The sequence below is a fragment of the Desmodus rotundus genome, chromosome 6 (genome assembly GCF_022682495.2).
Source record: "Desmodus rotundus isolate HL8 chromosome 6, HLdesRot8A.1, whole genome shotgun sequence".
Lineage (NCBI taxonomy): Eukaryota > Metazoa > Chordata > Mammalia > Chiroptera > Phyllostomidae > Desmodus > Desmodus rotundus.
In genome coordinates, this window is record NC_071392.1 from 34,917,422 (window position 1) to 34,937,332 (window position 19,911).

At 39.7% G+C, this 19,911-nt stretch overlaps 1 protein-coding gene across 11 annotated transcripts in view; it reads right to left on the minus strand.

The window, feature by feature from the left end:
- Positions 1 to 10,377, minus strand: part of ADAM22 (ADAM metallopeptidase domain 22) — a 221,584-nt gene extending 211,207 nt beyond the window's left edge. For 7 of the 11 annotated variants that reach the window (XM_045194380.3, XM_045194376.3, XM_024557684.4 and 4 more), the window contains exons 1-2: positions 10,075 to 10,377; positions 9,459 to 9,619 (exon numbers count right to left, since the gene is read on the minus strand). In XM_045194380.3, the coding sequence (XP_045050315.2) occupies positions 9,459 to 9,619; positions 10,075 to 10,156 (243 nt within the window). In that variant the 5' untranslated portion in view covers positions 10,157 to 10,377. The remainder of the gene's footprint in view (positions 1 to 9,458; positions 9,620 to 10,074) is intronic. The other 4 variants (XM_045194356.2, XM_053926448.2, XM_053926447.2 and 1 more) reach the window with 3 other exon arrangements.
- Between the last annotated feature and the right edge of the window lie 9,534 nt (positions 10,378 to 19,911).

Here is a 19,911-nt window from a genome sequence, read left to right on the forward strand (position 1 = left end):
AGTCCCGCCACAGCCACGCGAGTCCTCTCCACCCCAGTGCCGTCTCCGCCCCTCCTACCAGTCTGGATGAATGATTATTTTCTGTTTCCTTGGTGTTGGTCCCCCTTGCTGTTCGATTCTCTGTCAGTTCTGGTTGTGCGAGGAGGCGCAGTGTGTCTATCTACGCCGCCATCTTGGTTCTCTTTTTTCCGAGATTAAGTTCTTTATTCTCTCTCCAGTTATAACTACTGATATCTCTGGATTATGTTATAGAATTTTTTAAATTTTATTTTCAAGATGAAGTTATGCGTAATAGTCTGTGCTGGAGAAGGCAGACTTATATCTTAAAAGCAACTCAAATGATGAAATTAGAAGTAAAAAACACCTAGAAGTCTAAAATCAGTTTTTATACATGAAGTATTTATATTTTTTAATTTTTACTTTTAATTTTATTTTTCAATTACAGTTTTACATTCAGTATTACTTTGTATTAGCTTCAGGTATGCAGCAGAGAGGCCCTCCCCATATTTCAAGTACCCAGCTGGAACCTATATAGTTATTACAATGTTATTGACTACATTCCCTTTGCTGTAATTTACATCCTTGTAACTATTCTGTAACTACCAATTTATACTTCTTACTCCCTTCACCTTCTTCACCCAGGCCCCAACCTCCCCCACACTCTGACAACCAGAAGTATTTATATTTTTAAAAATGCAGCACACTGAACTCTATTTATTTATGTGTAAAATAACTGTAATTATGAAAGGGGGCTATAAATTCAGTATTTTAAAAGACTAAAATTATTCATGCATTTATTCATTTAGAACTCTACATTGTTTCAAAAAGGATTTCAGATTGTTTATATGGACAACTATGAGACAAAATAAAATATTTAAGTAGATGAGGAAATTGGAGGAGAGGGAAAATTCATTACTTCAGTAAATGTTTATTAAACATCTACTTAGTGCCAACCACTGTTCCACAGGACTGAGACGCGCCATGAATGAAGACACCAGGTCAATGCTCTCAGTCTGCATTCCAGTGAAGGCACACTGGAAGGAAGACAATACACACATCAACCACTGAAAAGAATGTCAAGTGCTAACAAGTGTTACGAGGCAACTCAGTACTACGATGCACTAAGGAGGGGATGAGGCCTGACTACTTTAGAAAAATGGACAGAGGGAAGCTCTCTGAGATTACCTTTCTTTTATCCTGAATACTTATTTTAATCAAAGTACAACGTGCATATGAAAATGTGCACAGATCTGACTTCCAAGATTGATAAATCTCACAAATCAGGAGATACTTCCGATGACTTCTGAGCTGAAATGGGAACGATAAGAAGGAGCTCGCTGATGAGCCCGTCATGAAGCCGTATGAGAATTCATGCTGTGACTGTCACTTTGCACACGGGCACGATTTGCCTCTAAACTTTTGGCAACCAACTCGAAGAAGAAAACACAGTCACAGCACAAATCTCTCTTCTTGGTTCTGATGAGACATCATGTGTGATATTCTCCAAGACTTTGATTAATGATGTGACTGGTTTCTCAGAAATATTTCCTACAATGTCCTTCAAAATATCCAATAGAAAACCCCTGGTGGATGATTGAAGAGGTCACGGAAGTGACTGAGAAGACTGATACCAATTCAGATACCAAACTCTTGTGACTAACTTAAGATCCAGGGAGATTTAAGAAAAAAAAAAAATCCCTTAAATCTGAATACACAGAGCTCCTCAGCCCCAGGTACAAACTGGAATCCACTGGGGAGACTTTTTAAAACACCCCCATCCAGGATCTCTGGAGTGAGGCTCGGACACTCTGGAGGAATAGAAGATAATTCTCCACTATTAGTTCTTTAAAGTGAATTTCTGGTAAATGAAACTCCAGCAAATAGGGTGCAGGTATTCTCTGCTGCCATTTAGATATGGACTCAGGTATTTCCACGTGCTTAAAAGAATACCTGAGACAGAAGTAGAAATTATACCCATTTTTGGAAAAGAACATAAATGCTGCAATGGCATCAATCCACCGCTGGAAGGAGTTCGCCAGGAGGGAGACCTGGGCGGGGCCGAGAGTTTCCTAAAGAAACAACACCAGGTAGGTTCCAACGCAGAGGTGAATGGGTGGCCACACTTTTAAAAGGACTATCTTATGTGGATTTCTAACATTTTCCTCAAGGATCCTTTTCCCAATACTATTACTTAGTTGTATGGCCTTGGGCAGGTTAATCACCTTCCTTAAGCCTCAGTTTTCTCCGTGACAAAATGGGTTTAATTATCGTATCTACCTCATAATGAGAGATAATGCATGTAAAGCACTCAGCACAGTGCCTGGTACATGGCAAATGTTCAATAAATATTAATTCTTCTTTTCCCACTTTCACTAAGTATTTGTTTTCTAGTGCTTTTATAAATAATATAAACATATCCAACTGGATGTTCTCAGAAGCTGTTTTTGATTATTATTGATTGTTTACTTATCCCTTTTACCTGAATGCTCTGACATTTGGAACTCTGAAGCTACGTGTTCTATGAAGACAAAAAAGATATTTTGTAACTTTTCTTTTAAAGAAGGTTATATGACTACGGATCCTTGTTTAGCATTTGATGTTTCTGTTTTATAAAATTTTGACCACAAAGTACATACATAATTTTGGTGTTGACAGCTGAATACTAAAATCTTTGATTTTCTAAGATTCTAATAATCAGTGTACACATCCAGTTGCAAAAGAAACAAAACACACACATCCTCCAATAGGTGTTTTCAGCTTTTAAATGTTAAATTTCTATATTCCATTCTCATTCTCAATGTAGCAGAAATGAAACATCCCTGCTGTGGTCTGCTTCTATGCTACTATGTAACTTTAAACAAATATTTTCAAGCGCTGAAAGAAATAGATAGCTCCAATGGGGCAGATGTAAGAAATCCTTCACCCCATGCCCTGGCTGGTGTGGCTCAACGGACTGAGTGCCAGCCTGCGAACCAAACAGTCAGTAGTTCCATTCCCAATCAGGGCACGTACCTGGGTTGCAAGCCAGGTCCCCAGTTGGGGGCGTGCAAGAGGCAACCACACATTGATGTTTCTCTCCCTCTCTTTCTCCCTCCCTTCCCCTATCTCTAAAAAATAAAATACTTAAAAAAAAAAAAAGAAATCTTTGACCCCAGTGTTACTGAGTGACATCTAAAGAAATGCTGGTGGTCTTCTACCATCAAGGCCAGTTTAGTGCAGTGGTTAAACACACAGAGTACACAGGCGGTGCAGTGGAGCCAAAGTGCCTGGGTTCAAGTGGCCTCTCAGCTCCCTACCGGCTTTGTGATTTTGCAGCTGACAAGTATTACCTGTTATATGGTTCTTGTGAAGACGCTATGAGTTCATGTACATCAAGTCCCCAAAAAACCATCTGGCACATAAAAAGTAACCACATAAATTACTGCAGAGTGAGTATTTTAGTATATACTAGAACATATATAACACTATTGTGAATATTTTTTCCTTTTCTTGATTTGTCTTTCCTGCCTCCTTCTCACTCTTCTATGCAAGCTTTCCTCCTCTTCTTCAGCTCTCCCCACTCCTTATAGTAACATCTTTTTTCCCTTTGGGGCTTATCAATGACACTTAACGATAAGTGTGGCCCTACCTGGGACCCGTGGGAGCTACTGAGCACGACAAGCCTCACCAGTCCCTGCTCTCACTGTGCCATGACAAGGGGGCGGCCCCTCCATGGGGTTTTAGGGAAGGATCAAGTCATTAAAAACGATAAAACACTTGGCATTCTTTGAAACTAAGAAAGCAAATAAAACTACAAAAAATATTTATCAACCCATAAGCTCTTAGAGTAATTCATAATTTTTCAAGCATAGGTATAAAGAACCTATGAAAGACAGGCTCTTTTTGTGCACAGAAAAGTGATTGGCAGAATTTCAGAGATGCTCAAAAGAAATATTTACATATTGGGAACTCATAGAGTAAAAAGAAGACTTGAGGGAAACTCCTACAATGCCCAATTTCATTTTCTTTTAACTGCTTAATTGGTATGAGAAGGAGGTTGGTAGGAAAATAAAAACGCAGTAAGAAATGCCTCCTCTCTATTTATAGCAGCAGAACCAAGTTTTGATTGGTGGCAAAACTTTATCAATATTTAGCTACTTAGGTTTAACAAATGCACATTAAGAAAAAACAAGGTTTGTGCTCTCCTTGCAAAATACTTCTAAAACTGTAACTCCTAGGAGCCCTTTTCCGCCAGGGAAGCAGCACTGCAGACAATTTACCGTCAAGCTGACTCAGTGCTCCCCGGTGAAACAGCACAATTTTAAGTACAGCTCACCCATGCTTAGGCATATGAATAAATATAATGCTAGAAGTGGAGCACTCCTCCGGTTTGCCATCTTGCTGCCGTCTTGCACTTTCCCCATTCATTACTGATCGTCAAAACTATGACAAATCACAGGTCTATGTTCTTGGCACCTGAATGACTACTCGAGAAGTGACAACACTTTCCAGGGAAAGAGAGAAATAAGTAGCCCATCTATTCACTGACAACAAAGACATCTGACACACACAAAAATCTGCTATTTGTAGAGAAATGTAACCACCGGGTGAAGAATAAACTATCGAAAATTTATGGGGTGACAACACAACCAAATAAATCACCAAATAACCTAACTGCAATGCCACAGAAATCTGTCACGCATGGCTAGCAAAGAAGGAGTAACCATTAAGGTGTTTATTCTTAAAAATAGCAATTTCATGATTATCAGCATCAAACCACACTGAAACTCAGTAGGTGATACCTTGCCCATGTGGGCGTCCAGTTAAAAATATGCTGTATCCTTTTATCTGCAAACATACATTCCTTCAGCACAAACAATTTCCAGTCAGAAAAAAGACACTGCAGATTTTGAATATTATAGGTGAGTGCTGCCTTGCAGGACTGAAATTACTTCAGACTAGGCAGACAACCGGGAAGATAGCAAGGTCACCCACAGTCAAACGCCAAGTCACTGACTATCATTTCTAGGACTTTATGGCCTAACACAGTTTCGGTATGGGCTGATCACCCCACTTGGGATAAATATAAAGTATGAATTCAAGTAACCCCTCATGTAGTAAAGGAATCTTTTGTAAAATGGACTCATAGCAACCGAATTATTACTTCACACTAAGTTGCCAGGATTTCCACAGAACTAAAAAAAATATGTGTTCTGTTCCATTTAGTGATAAAAATGAAACAAGGACACACGAAGAGTAAAATTAAGGTGTGTTACATCATCACAGTTCTTGTGCGCTTTCTGAAACACTAGGTAATACATGGCTGGTTTTCTTACTCTGGGTCACGGCTTAATCTCACCAGGTGAGAAGGAACATCTGAATTAGTTCAGATGACCTTTAAGGTCTCTCCCATCTCTTGTAATGTTAGGTTCCACTTAGTTATGTGAATTTGAGTACTTTGCAACTTACTCCTGGGAATGTGTCAAACTCAGGTACCGAGGGCACCACTTTTTGCATTACAGTGATGTCACAAAACTGCTAAATAGTACTCAAGTTGCCCGAGGGAATTTGCCATTTAAGAAAAACTCATATAGTGTTTACAGTATGCCCAGCATTGTTCTAAGTGCTTCATAAATATTAATTCATTTATACAATATTTTCAGTGCACTTAGAAAATAAGTTCTTATGAGGCTTAATGGGTAGGTGAATTGGCATTTACCTATGAATTAAAGTAAAAACCCCATTCACTTACTCTTTAAAATTAAAACTATTCATTTCTAACAACTAGGATTATCCCACAAAAACATAAATCTGGTAAGTTAACTTTCCGTATGAAATCCTTAGATTGCCTTCAGGACAGGTGCCAATTTCCCCAGCAAGTTGTGAAGGCGCTGCAACATCTCTCTGCGTTCCTGCTTTGTCTCGTGGCTGCCCTCAATCCTAACTATTTGCGGTGAATAAAAATGTGTCCAGACTCCCACATGCCTATGCACTTGCTGCCCCTTGGCTTTGATATTCCAGTGCTCTCCCTTTGGTCCGGCCAATTCCTACTCACTCTCAAAAGACAGCTCACACAGCACCTCCTCCAGAGAGTCCATCCTGACTGCTCCCCTGGGTTAAATAATAGGTCGTCTCTGCTTCCACAGCTTTCTGTGCTCACCTCCAGAAAATCACACAGATGGGCAGAATGTAACTGCTTCTTCATCCATCCATTTTCCCACTTGTCTGTAAATCCCTTAAAGGCTAAAACTAAGTCTTTTCTCTTTAAATTCCCAGGGCCTTGCGCAAAAATTGGTACACAGAAGGAGCTCAAGTATATATATGGCTTTAGCCCTGACTGGTGTGGCTCAGTGGGTTGGGTGTTGTCCCCTAAACCAAAAGGTCACCGGATCGAGTCCCACTCAGGGCACATGCCTGGGTTGTGGGCCAGGTTCCTGGTTGGGGGGTGCGTGAGAGGCTACTGATCGATAGAAGTTGTTTCTCTTGCACATAAATGTTTCTTTCACTCTCTGTCTCTCCCTAAAAACAAATAAATAAGATCTTAAAAAAAATAAATGCATTTAAGTAAACAAATCAACAAATGAGTATACGGTTTGTAGGGTGATAGAAAATCATCCTAATTTTATGTCTGAAGTAGAAAGAAATTAGCCAAAAATATCTGTGGGTAGCTAAGATGCCATAAATTATATCTATTTAATTACCAAAGAAATAACAAGGGTCATATACAGGGGTGGGCAAAAATAGGTTTACAGTTGTAATACAAATAATACAATTATTAAATAATAATACAAGAATAAACTCTGTTTCGCAGACTCACAGCTGTAAACCTACTTTTGCCTGCCCAATCAGTATGTTCTCAGGTTGAATTACAGCTCCTGAGGAAACTAGAAATGCCAAAATGCAGGAAAATTCCTTAGTTTACTAACTGTAGGAGAAGTTGGCATATGGCAAGTAGGTCTTTACAACTCTGCTGGATTCAGTCCTCATATTAATGATTTCTAACCACAGTTTAAGGAGCGCGGTAAGCTGCAAAGGCTCCCCAGGAGATCCAGACATCTAACCAGATGCACTGTGTGTACTTGGTGCCAGGCACTGAGATGATTTCCTGTAATAATTACTTCAATGACAAGACAGTATCTTCACTTTCATTTCTGACTTGAATAAATAATCAATTCATGCTGTTTAACCTAAATCCTACCAATTCATTCACACCTCACCAGAGCGGTTCTTCTCAATTCTGAGGTTTATTGCTGCAAAAAACAGAAACTGCAGGGGCCCGAGGTGTATTCTACTCCAAGTGGAGACGCCTAAAAACCAAAGAACTGCAGAAGTAGAGCTCCGTAAATGAGGAAAAAAGAGGGAGAACTGGCCGGGTTGCCAAAAGTGGTGGTCTTTTCGCAAACAGAGAATGGCAGAGATCCCTGCAGACATTACTAGTATGAGGCAGAGACTCAGCATTTCCAGATTCAATCCCACGGTTTTCTTTTTCTGCCTCTCTACTTCCTTCAGTCTGGCTTCCTCTCCGAGAAAGTCTTTGTGATTTGTTTTAAAGCACTGGCTATATCAGGAGGGGATAGTGGGGAGAGGGGTTTACAGCAGCTACTATAAAGGACACAAGGACAAAATCAAGGGGGAGGGTAGAGGTGGGAGAAGGAGGTGGGATTGGCTGGGGTGGGGTGGAGGGATGGGGAGAAAATGCAGACAGTTGTAACTGAATAACAAAAAAATAAAATAAAATAATAAAAATAAATAAAATAAAAATAAATAAATATTATTAATTATATGATATGCATACAATTGTCAAAATTTTATGCAGACATTAAAAAAAAATAAATTAAATTAAAATAAAGCACTGGCTATATCAGCAAAAATTCACACTGTGGGAAACTCTAAAGGATGAAAGACCCCATGTCTTCAGTGAATAAATTGCAAGGAAAAACAAAGAAATTGAGGAGGGGAACTTTACATTAAAGAGACTTAAAAAACAAACAAATAAATCGCACTAATTAGTCAGAAGATGTTATTCGGTTCCTGAATCAAATAAATATAAATGTATTATATTTACATATATTTATATATTTAACATATTTATATATTTATATATTAGATATAATATGGTTACATTTTTAAAAGAATCCATATCTTTTAGAGATGCACAGTGAAATCTTTTTCAATAAAATAATATGATTTGCTTCAAAATAATATAGAAAGGGGAAGTAACTAGGTTGGTAATTGAGTTGATTAATCAGTAGTTAATATGAGTTGTTAATAGTTGAAGCTTGGGCTTCACTACAGTATTCTACTTTTGCATGCATTTGAAATGTATTCTTCCATAGAAATAATTTTAATGTATTGAAAAATAAGAGAGTTCCCCCTGCTTTTTCAGTTTTAATATGGAAACAAGTTAAAATTAAAAAGGAAAATAGATATTTACCAAACATTAATTCAAATAATGACTGGCATCTTTCATTAAAGGCTTGGCGTATTAGATTCTTTTACTACAATAATCTGACTTTGATGACTATTACTATAGCTCTTTAAATTAATTCCTTACTTATATTAAAATTTCAATATTGGGCTACAAATACAAATTTAAATAGTATGTTTTCTATTTTTACATATTTTACCCATACAGATAAATTATGTTTGCTTTAATTAAGTTTACAAACTTTCAACTGCATGAATGAGTTGTATCTTAATAAGCACTTACAATTAGGGGAGCTGCCTGCCAGACTGATGTATGTAAATTCAAAAACAAAGTTTACAGAGCCCCAAATATTTACTGAAATTAACCAGTAAATTCAAAATAATTTTAAGGCATACCTGTGGATGTGTGATATTGATCTAAGTAACTGACAAAACTTAATTTTTTAAAGCATAATTTACAAACGCCCAATAAGTAACATGACCCTAATTACACTACGCTGCTACCAAGCAGCGGGGAAGAAAGCGGGGAGGGGGACTGCTCCGGTGCCCACATATTGAGTGAGCTGATATTGCAGTTCAGCTATTTTTATGGTTTGGGTTTAGTTAGGAATGTCTAGGTTTGTTTTTCCAATTTTTTAACAGGGCCGAGTGTGGTTTAAATCACTTATAAAGTCTTCTGTTTGAGCATTACAACAACCACCACAATAATGACTCAAATTCTGCCCAGATACTACACCCCTTCTTGACCATGCATGGACCTGCTTTTGCTTGAGAGAGGTGAGAGGGTCTCCGCCCTTTTGCTCAGCTGACGGACTGCTAGAGGCATCCTGCACAAATTCCTCTCGAGCAAAGTCCCTGATCTGTGGTTGTTTGCGGGTTCTGTCCCCCTTTCCGTTCTTCTTTTTGCACAGTGAGCACCCTGCAGGACTAGCGTTAGGATTGCGCTCATTTCACCTAAGGCACTGCATCTCCAGGGCAACCGAAAGCAAACGCGGTGTGGCGGGTGCGCGGGGCTGCGCGGAGGACCACCCTCTCCCGACCGCGCCTCTCACCTGAGCGCCGCCGGGGTCGCCCCGTACTCGGGTGTTCAGCACGTCTTGCCCAGTTTCATCTTCGCCGCCGGAGCGGTAGATGAGCCGGAGTGGCATGATGCTCTGGCGCTCCAGAAAGCGGTTTTCGTTCCTCCTTTCCGGCTCCATCAACGAGGCGTCTCCTCCAGGCAGGAAGGGGGGCAGGAGGGAATGGGGAGAAAAGCCGAAAATAATGACCCTGACTCACACTCGTCAGTCCTACGCTGCGACCCCTCCCCTCTGAAAATTCCACCGCCCCCTCCCTCCCGGACCCCATCTGGGAAGGACGCAGACACCAGTCGGAGAGCCTGGGACCAGCTCCTCTGAGAGCATCCAGGATCGCGGCCCAGAAGCAGAGCACCCCTTTCCCATCCTCGGCAAGTCTCTTCTTCCAAAGAAAAACAGACATTTGACCGAAGGCTTCTACTGCATCCGCGCGCCCCCACACGTATTTTTGCTCCACTTCTCACCACCCTTCCAAATAAAAAAATCTCCCCGCGCACTCCGAAATGGGGATGCCCCTTTGCAATGCCCTGGAGGTCTAAAGAGATTCCCAGCAAATGGTACGTCCCTAAGCCACAGACGGGGGCGAACTTACCTGCCCGGCCGCAGCGCGCCGGGGGGCAGGTCCCCAGTGCGCAGAGCAGCAACAAGGGCACGGACGCAGCCGCTGCCTGCATGGTGCTGCCGTCAGCCCGCCTCGCTGGAGACGCTCAGCTCCTCATGCCGGGCCAGCCGCTCCGGCTCCCTCGCCCGGCGCCCCCCGGTTCGCCTGGGCCACCCTCTCCCAGCCCCGGCCGGTGCTGCGGCGGCCGCGGCGCTGCAGCCTCCACCGCAGCGCTGCCTCAGTGCTGCATTGTGCTCCGCGGGCGCTTCCGCTGGCGGGGGGAGAGAGCGAGTGCTGCATTGGGCGGTTGGCTGTAGCTAAGTGGTTTCTAGCGCCTCCCACCTCATCCCTTGGCAAAGGCTCCAGCGGGCGACGAGCGCTCTGCAGGGAGCGAGCGCCCTGTGCACTCGCCCCCAGCGCGCGCACCAGAGTCGCTGGGAAATGTAGTTCTCTCTCGCGTCCCGCTAGTCTCCACCAAGGGGCGGGCTGTTGGAACCGCGAGGTCTCCGGCAGCCGAAAGGCTGGAGGGAGAAAAAGGAAGAAACAAAGGTCATCTGTGGCAGGCCTCTTGGCACCGAGGATACCCAAACACGCGTCTGCGGGAGCCGGGATTCATCCACTTCGTCCACAAAGAACTGCATCAATGTTTCCTACAAATGTAATAGTTAATTATTATCAGGGAATTACATCGTCAAGAGTACATGGTAAGTTAATCACTAAACAGGTATTGAGGACCTACTGTATCCCTGGCAGTCAACTAAGCACAGAGGACACAACTGTGAATGACACTGGTTTTAAGACGCACCTGCTCTCAGACATAGTTGAGTAAACACCGCTTTAGTCAATGCAGTGTGAATAGCGTCCTGGTCAAGCCAGAGGAGGGTCATTAACTCAGCCAGGGGGAGGCAGGGGGAGCCTGCTGAAGAAGGTCCACACAGGCACCTGAAGGATGGGTTGCAGGTAGCTCAGCTCTCCAGGGCGTTTTGTCCTTTCTCTAGTATCTGTCTGTTTCAAACCTGTATTTGAAAACTGGACTCGGGAAACTACTTTCTCGGCCGCTTATGCCATTGTTCTTTTTAATTCCAAATGTTAGAAACTCTTAAGGATAAGACAACAACAAAATAATTGTCGACACAACCCTTGTGTAGTAAGACTGCATAATTTTTCAGAAGTCACAGTCATGTTGACCTCAGGTCAACAACTGAATAAGTATTGTTCCCGTATCAGAGAGGAGGAAATGGAGGCTTAGAGCCGTGCCTTTCAAATACTGTAGCCACTAGCTACATATAGCTATTTAAATTTAAATTAATTAAAATTTAAAATTCAGTTCCCAAGTCACACTAGCCACATTTCAAGTGCTAAATAAGACACCTGTGGTGAATAGCTACCGTTCTGTACAGCAAAAATCTGGAACATTTCTATCATTGCAGGAAGTTCTGTGGGACAACATTGGATTTAAGAATGTAAATGACTCCCCAAGGTCACATGGCTAGTAATAGAGTAGCCTGGATCTCCTGCTTTCAGATCTGGGTCCTTTCCCACATTTCCCTGGTTGAACCTGTGCTTGTGTAACCTCAGTCCTGGTTCTTGTCCTGTGAAACATACAAAACAGTCTTCCACATAATGCCCCTTGGAGATGTTTTCTCCTTCACTAGAGGAATTTTCTTGCTTTTTTTAAACCCTGCCTCATGTGACATGGTTTCAGATTCCCTCACCAACATGATGATTTGAAAATACACTCCAGCATGTCGATGTCCCAACTAAAGTGTGGTATCCAGAATTAAATACGACTTAGGCATGGTTTCACAAGTGAACAGTAGAAAGGGACTCTTCCCCCTTGGCCTAAATTCTTGCCTGTGAGAACATTCTATCATATTTGGGTCGCCACATCTCACTGAGCTTATTGTCATTTAAAAGAAATTCCCCCAATCCTGCAAATAATGAGATACTTCAGAATTCAACTGTAGCCTGAATAAGGGCTACAAGTTTTCAATAGCACCCTTTACAACCTTGAGACAGAAGGTTCCATAACAGTCACCGTGAAAGAGAGGTACAACTAAGTCCAGGAAAAGCCCTTTACCTTCATCGCCTAAATCATGGACCCAAATTTTCACCTAGTTCTCTTAGTGGGAAGAATTAATTTTACAAGTTGTAAAAATATTGTGCTGCTCTAAGTATACACTGTGAGTTTTTCCATAATTGTCTTTTGCTGTCATAAGCAGTGCCTCCCTGTATGTGTGTTGTGAGCATGACCTAAGGTATGTAGCAGAATGCAGAACTGCTTGGTTCATAGAGTTTGCACATTTTTTTAAGGAGATGGCTCTGAGCACACAGTTTCTCGAAGGTGTGTGGTGGTGGTGGGCGGGGGCAGAAGTAAGCTTGTCTCTGTGGCACTTCAGAACAAAGCATCCTGTGAGGACAGAATCTCCTTTGAACCTCTGTGAAGTAGTGTGCTTCTGATTACATCTTAACTACTATATATAACTGCAAATGTGTATACATCTATACATCTTAACTACCATATATACTATTTGTACATATATGCAAATATGTATATACATATACATTGTGTTTTTGATGTTTTTGTCATTGTTTTTATTTGATCCCCATCATCTAGTTAATTAACACATCCATCATTTCATATTTATCTTTTGGGGGGGTCAGAACATTACAGTTCTACTCTCTGCGAATTTCAATTATATGACACAGTGTTTTCAACTATCATCACCATGTTTTACCTTAGTTTCTCAGTCCTTATTCATTATAGCTGAAAGTTTGCTCCCTTTCACCACCCCCGTTTCCTCCACCCCCTAGCCCCTGACAACCACTTTCTTACTTGGCTCCTACGAGTTTGATTTTTTCTTTTTTTTAGATTCCACATTTAAGTGATACCGTGCAATATTTGTCTTTCTCTGTTTGGCTACTTCACTTAGCATAACGCCCTCAAGGTCCATCATGTTGTTGTAAATGGCAGGATTTCCTTCTTTCTTATGGCTGAAAAATATTCCACTGTATGTATATGTATATATATAACTACATATGCATATACACATATGTGTGAATATATGATGAGTATAGTATATATACATATTTGCATATATATAACATAAACATATATTGATTATATATATGACATCTTGTTTATCCATGCACCTGTTGATGGACACCTAGGTTGTTTCCATATCTTGGCTATTGTGAATAGTGCTGCAATAAACACAGGAGTGCAGCTGTTTTTTGGGGAAGCTCCCACCCCTAGCCCCACCACTCTTAACACCAAGAATTAGGAGTTAGAGAGTTAAGGGGAAACTAAAGTCGTGGGCTTTAGCCCACTGAGAATAACCCTGACCCATAGGGCCAACTGCACCTCTGGATTCTGGATTCATAGACCAAATCCATACCCATTCTTATGTTATCATTAAGGCATTCTTGGTACATCTGCTTGTTTTTGTAAATTTTACTAGAAAAGACTGTAAAATAGCCACTTAGACACTTTACCTTTAAGCACACAGATGTAAATAAGTTATAGTACAGGAATTCTTTTGTTTAAATGTAAGAACAAGACTGTCCAGTTTCTGCTGTATATTACCCAGGTTTTATTTACAGAGCTTTAAAATAAAAGAAATATGAATGTCTTCTTTGGAAAAAGTGTATATTGAGTTCCTCTTCCTATTTTTAATCTGATTGCTTGTTTTTGCTGATGAATTGTATGAGGTTTTTTAAAATATATATTTTGGAGCCCTTCCAGCCAAGATGGAGGCATAAGTATATATATGCTTTGATTCCTTATGCAACCAAAAGAAGGACAACAAATTTAAAAACAAAAAATAACCAGAACTTCCAAAAATCAAATGGTATGGAAGCCCAACAGCCAAGGATTTTCAAGAAGAAACATTCATCCAAACTGGTGGGAAAGGCGGAGATGGGCAGCCGGGACAGAGAGGCCATGAGGCAAGGCAGCAGCCCGGGCAGGTGAGGTGGCAGCTGGCAAGCTGAGGCGGTCCCACACTCCAGTGCGGATAAACTGGGAGGACAAACTGGAAAGCGAAGACAGATCACGAATCCCAGGGTTCTAGTAAGGGGACATAAAGCCTCAGAAACCTCTGGCTGTAAAATCTGTGGGGTTTGCAATGACAGGAAAAACTCCCAGCTTCACAGGAGAGTTCATTGGAGAGACCCATGAGGTCCTGGAATTACATAAAACCACCCACCTGGGAATCAGCACCAGAAGGGCACAATTACCTTGTGGGGAGTGGGGGAAGTGACTGAAAGTGGGGCTAAGAGCCAAGTAGGCGGCAGTTTTCCCTCTATGACTGCTCCCTCACAGACAGCACCACAACACAGCAACACGGGTTGCCCCCCCCTGGCAAATACCTAAGGCTCTGCCCTTACAATGTAACAGGTGCACCTAGACAAAAAAATACGGCCCAAATGAAAGAACAGATCAAAATTTAAGAAAAAGAACTAAGTGACGAGGAGATGGCCAGCCTACCAGATGCAGAGCACAAAACACTGGTAATCAGGATGCTCACAGAATTCATTGTGTACAGATGCAAAATAGAGGAAGAAGTGAAGGCTATTCAAAGTGAAATAAAGAAAAATATCCAGGGAACCAACAGTGAAGGGAAGGAAACCAGGACTCAAATGAACAATTTGGAACAAAAGGAAGAAATAAACATTCAACTGAAACAGAATGAAGAAACAAGAATTCAAAAAAATGAGGAGAGGCTTAGGAACCACCACGACAACTTTAAATGTTCCAACAACCGAATCATAGGGGCACCAGAACAAGAAGAGGAAGAGCAAGAAATGGAACACTTACTTGAACAACTAATGAAGGAGAACTTCCCCAATCCGGTGAAGGAAATAGACTTTCAGGAAGTCCAGGAAGCTCAGAGAGTCCCAAAGAAATTGAACTCAAGGAGGAACACACCAAGACACATCATAATTAAATTGCCCAAGATTAAACATAATGAGAGAATCTTAAAAGCAGCAAGTTACCTACAAATGAGTTCCCATTAGACTGTCAGCTGACTTCTCAAAAGAAACCTTATAGTCAAGAAGGGGCTGGAAAGAAGTATTCAAAGTCATGAAAGGCAAGGACCTTCATCCAAGATTAGTCTATCCAGCAAAGCTATCATTTAGAATGGAAGGGCAGATAAAGTGCTTCCCAGATAAGGTCAGGTTAAAGGAGTTCATCATCAGCAAGCTCTTATTATATGAAATGTTAAAGGGCCTTATCTAAGAAAAAGAAGATAAAAAATATGAACAGTAAAATGACAACAAACTCACAGCTATCAACAATTGAACCTAAACAACAAAAACAAACTAAGCAAACCATTAGAACAGGAACAGAATCACAGAAATAGAGATCATATGGAGGGTTATCAGTGGGGAGGAGGGGTAAGAATGGGGGAAAAGGTACACAGAATAAGAAACATAATTGGTAGGTACAAAACAGACAGGCGGTTGATAGTAAAGGAAATAGAGAAGCCAAAGAACTTATATGTACCATCCATGGACATGAACTAAAGGGGGCGGAATACTGGTAGGAGGGGAGTGCAGGGCATAGGGGAATAATGGGGAGAAAAAATGGTAATAGCATAATGAATAAAATATACTTAAAAATAATATATATGTGATATTAACCTCTGATCACATATATGATTTGCAAATATTTTCTCCCATTTGGTTAGTTGCTTTTTCTCTTCGCTGGTGTTTTCTTTCACTGTGTAGAAATGCTTTAGTTTGATGTAGACCCACTTGTTTATTTTTGCTTTTGTTCCCTTTGTTTTTGGTGTCAAATCCAAAAAATCTTCACCGACCGATGTCATGGAGTTTACCCCCTGTGTTTTCTGGTTTCAGGTCTTTTGTTCAAGTGCTATGAGTTTCAGGTTTCAGTTTTATGGCTTCAGGTCTTCAAGTCTTTAATCCACTCTGAGTTGACTTTTGTGTATAGTACAAGATAGTGTCCAGGTTTGTTCTTTTGCATGTAGCTGTCCTGTTTCCCATCACTATTAAATGAAGACTGTTCTTTCCCCATTGTATTGTTGGCCCTTTTGTCATACATTAATGAACCATATATGCATGAGTTTATTTCTGGGTAATACTCTGTTCCATTAACGTATGTATTTGTTTCATGTCAATACCATACTGTTTTGATTATTATCACTTTGTGAAATAGTTTAATATCAGGGCATTTTAAATTTCCAGCTTTCTTCTTCTTTCCCAAAATTGCTTTGGCTATTTGGTTTTTTGGTGTGTGTGTGGTTCCATACACATTTTAGGATCATTTGTTCCATTTCTATGAAAAATGCCACTTGAATTTTGAGAGATTGAGTCTGTAGATATTTTGGGGTAGTATGAACATTTTAACAATATTAATTCTTCCAGTCCATGAGCGTGGAATATCTGTTTTTGTGTTCTTCAGTCTTTTTCATCAGTGTTGTATAGTTTTTGGTATACAAGTCTTTCACCTTCTTGGTTAAATGTTTTCCTAGTATTTGATTCTTTTTGATGCAATTTTAAGTGGGGTTGTTTTTTAAATTTCTCTTTCTGATAGTTCATTATTAGTGTATAGAAATACAACTAATTTATGCATATTGATTTTGTATCCTCCAATTTTACTGACTTTATTAGTTCTAACAGTATTTTGGTGGGGTTTTTAGGGTTTTCTATACATAATGTCATGGCATTTGCAAATATAGACAGTTTTACTTTTTTTATTCCTGGCATGAATGTCTTTTATTCGTTTTCTTGGCTAGTTAATTGCTCTGGCTAAGACTTCCAGTACTATGTTGCACAAAAGTGGTGAGATAGAGCAGGCGTCTTTTAGCTTTTACCACTGAGTATGGTGTTAGCTGTGGGCTTGTCATATATGGCCTTTGTTATAGTAAGGTACATTCTCTCTATGCCCAGACTGTTGAGAGTTTTTTTTTTTTAAATGTGGGTGGAATATGTCAAATGCTTTTTCTGCATCCATTGAAATGATCATATGATTCTTTATTCTCCATTTTGTTAATGTGGTGTACCCCATTAGTCTTCTTTGAATCTCTTTGAAGTAGTGCCCTTCTGGCCTTATCTTGCCGCGTGTGTGTGTGTATGAGTGTGTATTATACACAGCAAAATATGGTTATTGCCAATTCTAATTTTTATACTGTTTGAAAATGCTCAGACAGGGAAAAGAAAGAGATTTCCTGGAATTATCACTAACTGCAACTAATGGTGTTTTGGGGAGCCTGAAAAGAGTATTTGAAAAAAGAAAACAATTTATCCCTTTGAGGTTAAAGATGTTTGTTAACAATAAGAAAACAAACTGTGTTTGAAATGGTCATGATATAATGAGAGCATTTTGAAAATGGACTTGTTCATTGTTGTTACTGAAAATAATGTGTCAATACCTTGTAGTTAAAAATTAGCTGATTGATCTCAGAAATACAGAAATTTACTGGGTACATTTTAATGAAAATTTGGCATGCTTGGGGGAACAAGATGGAAAAGTTATCGTGTTTTTGCAAAGAGAGCTAATAATGCAATTCTCCCTTTAGGATTTATGTGCTTTTGTTTTGAGTGATGACAAGTGTAAAAACCAAGAGTAAATAAACTGAATTTTCAGAAAGTAGTAAACTAAAAAAAAAATTTAATGAGAGCATAAACACCTAGACAGCTAGTTACTTTAGTTCCTTTTAAGTATTTGTAAAATATTTTAATGGCATTTTTGAGGGGCAGTGGTGAGAGCAAAAAGGTTTTGGTACCCTCAGTAAAATAAAACACTTCAAAAATACTGCAGGTATTTATTTTATCCTTTAACTTTCTTATGTGTGTTTAAAATGTATATAAGCATATCTTTTATATAGAGTAGCCTATGTATATTACATAACAATTTTTGCTGTTATGAGTGATTTTTAAAAACAAAGCAAAAATAAAGCTTTTTACAAAAAACTTCTATAGATGCTGCCTTCTTGGTTTTGTTAATTATGACAATTTGACAGGGTTCACCTACACTGATGACAACTGCACACTGTAATACAAAAGGTAATTGCAATTTACTATGCATTTAAGCACAACTAAGTGAGATAAACTAATATACTAGAACTTTGCTATTTCTGACTTGTTTCATGAAGAAACTGTGACATTCTTCAGGAGATACGGCTGTGTAGGTCTATGTCTTAATCTTGTTCTTGGTTTCTTCTTATTGTTCAAGTCTTTTTTGTCGCACCCTGTTCTCCCAGTGTTGAAAATTGGCACATTGGTTTCTTCCTTAATACATTTTGCTGACAAATTATTTTTGCATCTAATTGCTCAGAGCTCTTCCTCATTTTGGGGGGGCGGGGGAGGGGCTCATGGGATTTTGAGGCTTCTTCCCTGTAATACTGCCTACAAAATTAATGCTGATTAGTGGTCTTGTTTGGAAAGGCCTAAATCCTGATTTTTAACCTTAGTTGTGCACTAATTTGCCCAGGTAAATAGGTGGGCATAATGCTGCTTCTTAATGTAGACTGAGCAACTTCTTGATTGGAAATTGTTGGACCATGGGTGCCATACCATTTTTTATGTAAAATCATTAACCATTCCAAAACTAATGCAGCCGAAAGGCTAAACTGCCCGTTCACTTGATCTAATTGTCTTTGTACTATGCCATTCTTTCTCCTGTCTCCACACCCACTTTCCATGAAAAATAATGGAATTACAGCACGTGGCTGGTGTGTTGTATTATCGGTAATCGCCCACCTTAATGCCAACAAGTCTATAGTGGCTGTTACCCAAGGTAATTTGGGTCCAATTAATATCTCTTAAGCAATCTACTCTGTGGCCAGCATTCTTTTAAACTTTGTAACATGGCAAACCCATGGTTTAAGATCCAGCTAGCCCAGCAAGGCTTGAGTTTACATTCATTACTATACTTAAAAACCTGTCCCTCTCCTATAAGAGGCTCATTGTGCTTACATAAGTCTGTTAAAGATACATAACATTGGCAAGATTCCTAACTGAAGAAAGATAAAGCTTTGATCTCACATTAATCAAACCTACACTTATAAAAATTGATATTTAAATAAATATAACATTTACTTTAATATATTCTCTAGCTAGCAGTCTAGTATTAACTACACATCTATCCTAGCACCAAAGTTTTAAAAATAAAAAACACCTCAATTCTCAGCTGATAAACATAAAATAATCCCATATATCTGGAAATAAGGACTAGCTCAATGGTTTTAGGTGAAACTTTACAAACATAATCGTTTTTTCTTCCTCCTTAAAGGTATATTTTGTATTGACATTTATCAGGGTTCTTTACAAAATACACACATTGGAATTAATAACATGTATATATGGCTCCATAAATTATTTTGATATACTAATCTATGCAAACATTCAAAGACAGTTTAAAAGATTCTATTGACTTGTGTAAAATACATCTTTTACTACAATTGTCATCTTAGAAAAATAAACATTTGAGTCACAAAACCATATTGTCTTCCCTTCGACTGTTTCTAGCTATTCCTGGAAGGATAGAGCCACCAACTTTGAATGCTACCCACTAACTGTCGCCCTTAGCTTAGAGTAATTAGGGTGCTTTTTTCCCTTTCCTAACACCTTTCAATTTCAGTGCTCTTGATATTAAAGAGTTCAATTCATCATGTGCTTGTTGGGATTTATTAGATACTTTTGGCAAAACATGTCACTTTCTATCAAGCAAACCAAGAGTTTTCTACCCATCCCACTGAGGATCTTCGAAGATTCCTATTTCTGAAGGTGCCTTACTACATTCAAGAGTAAGTGTCCTTTTGTGAACAAATCTGAAAACCACACAACTAAGTGCTTGTAGAA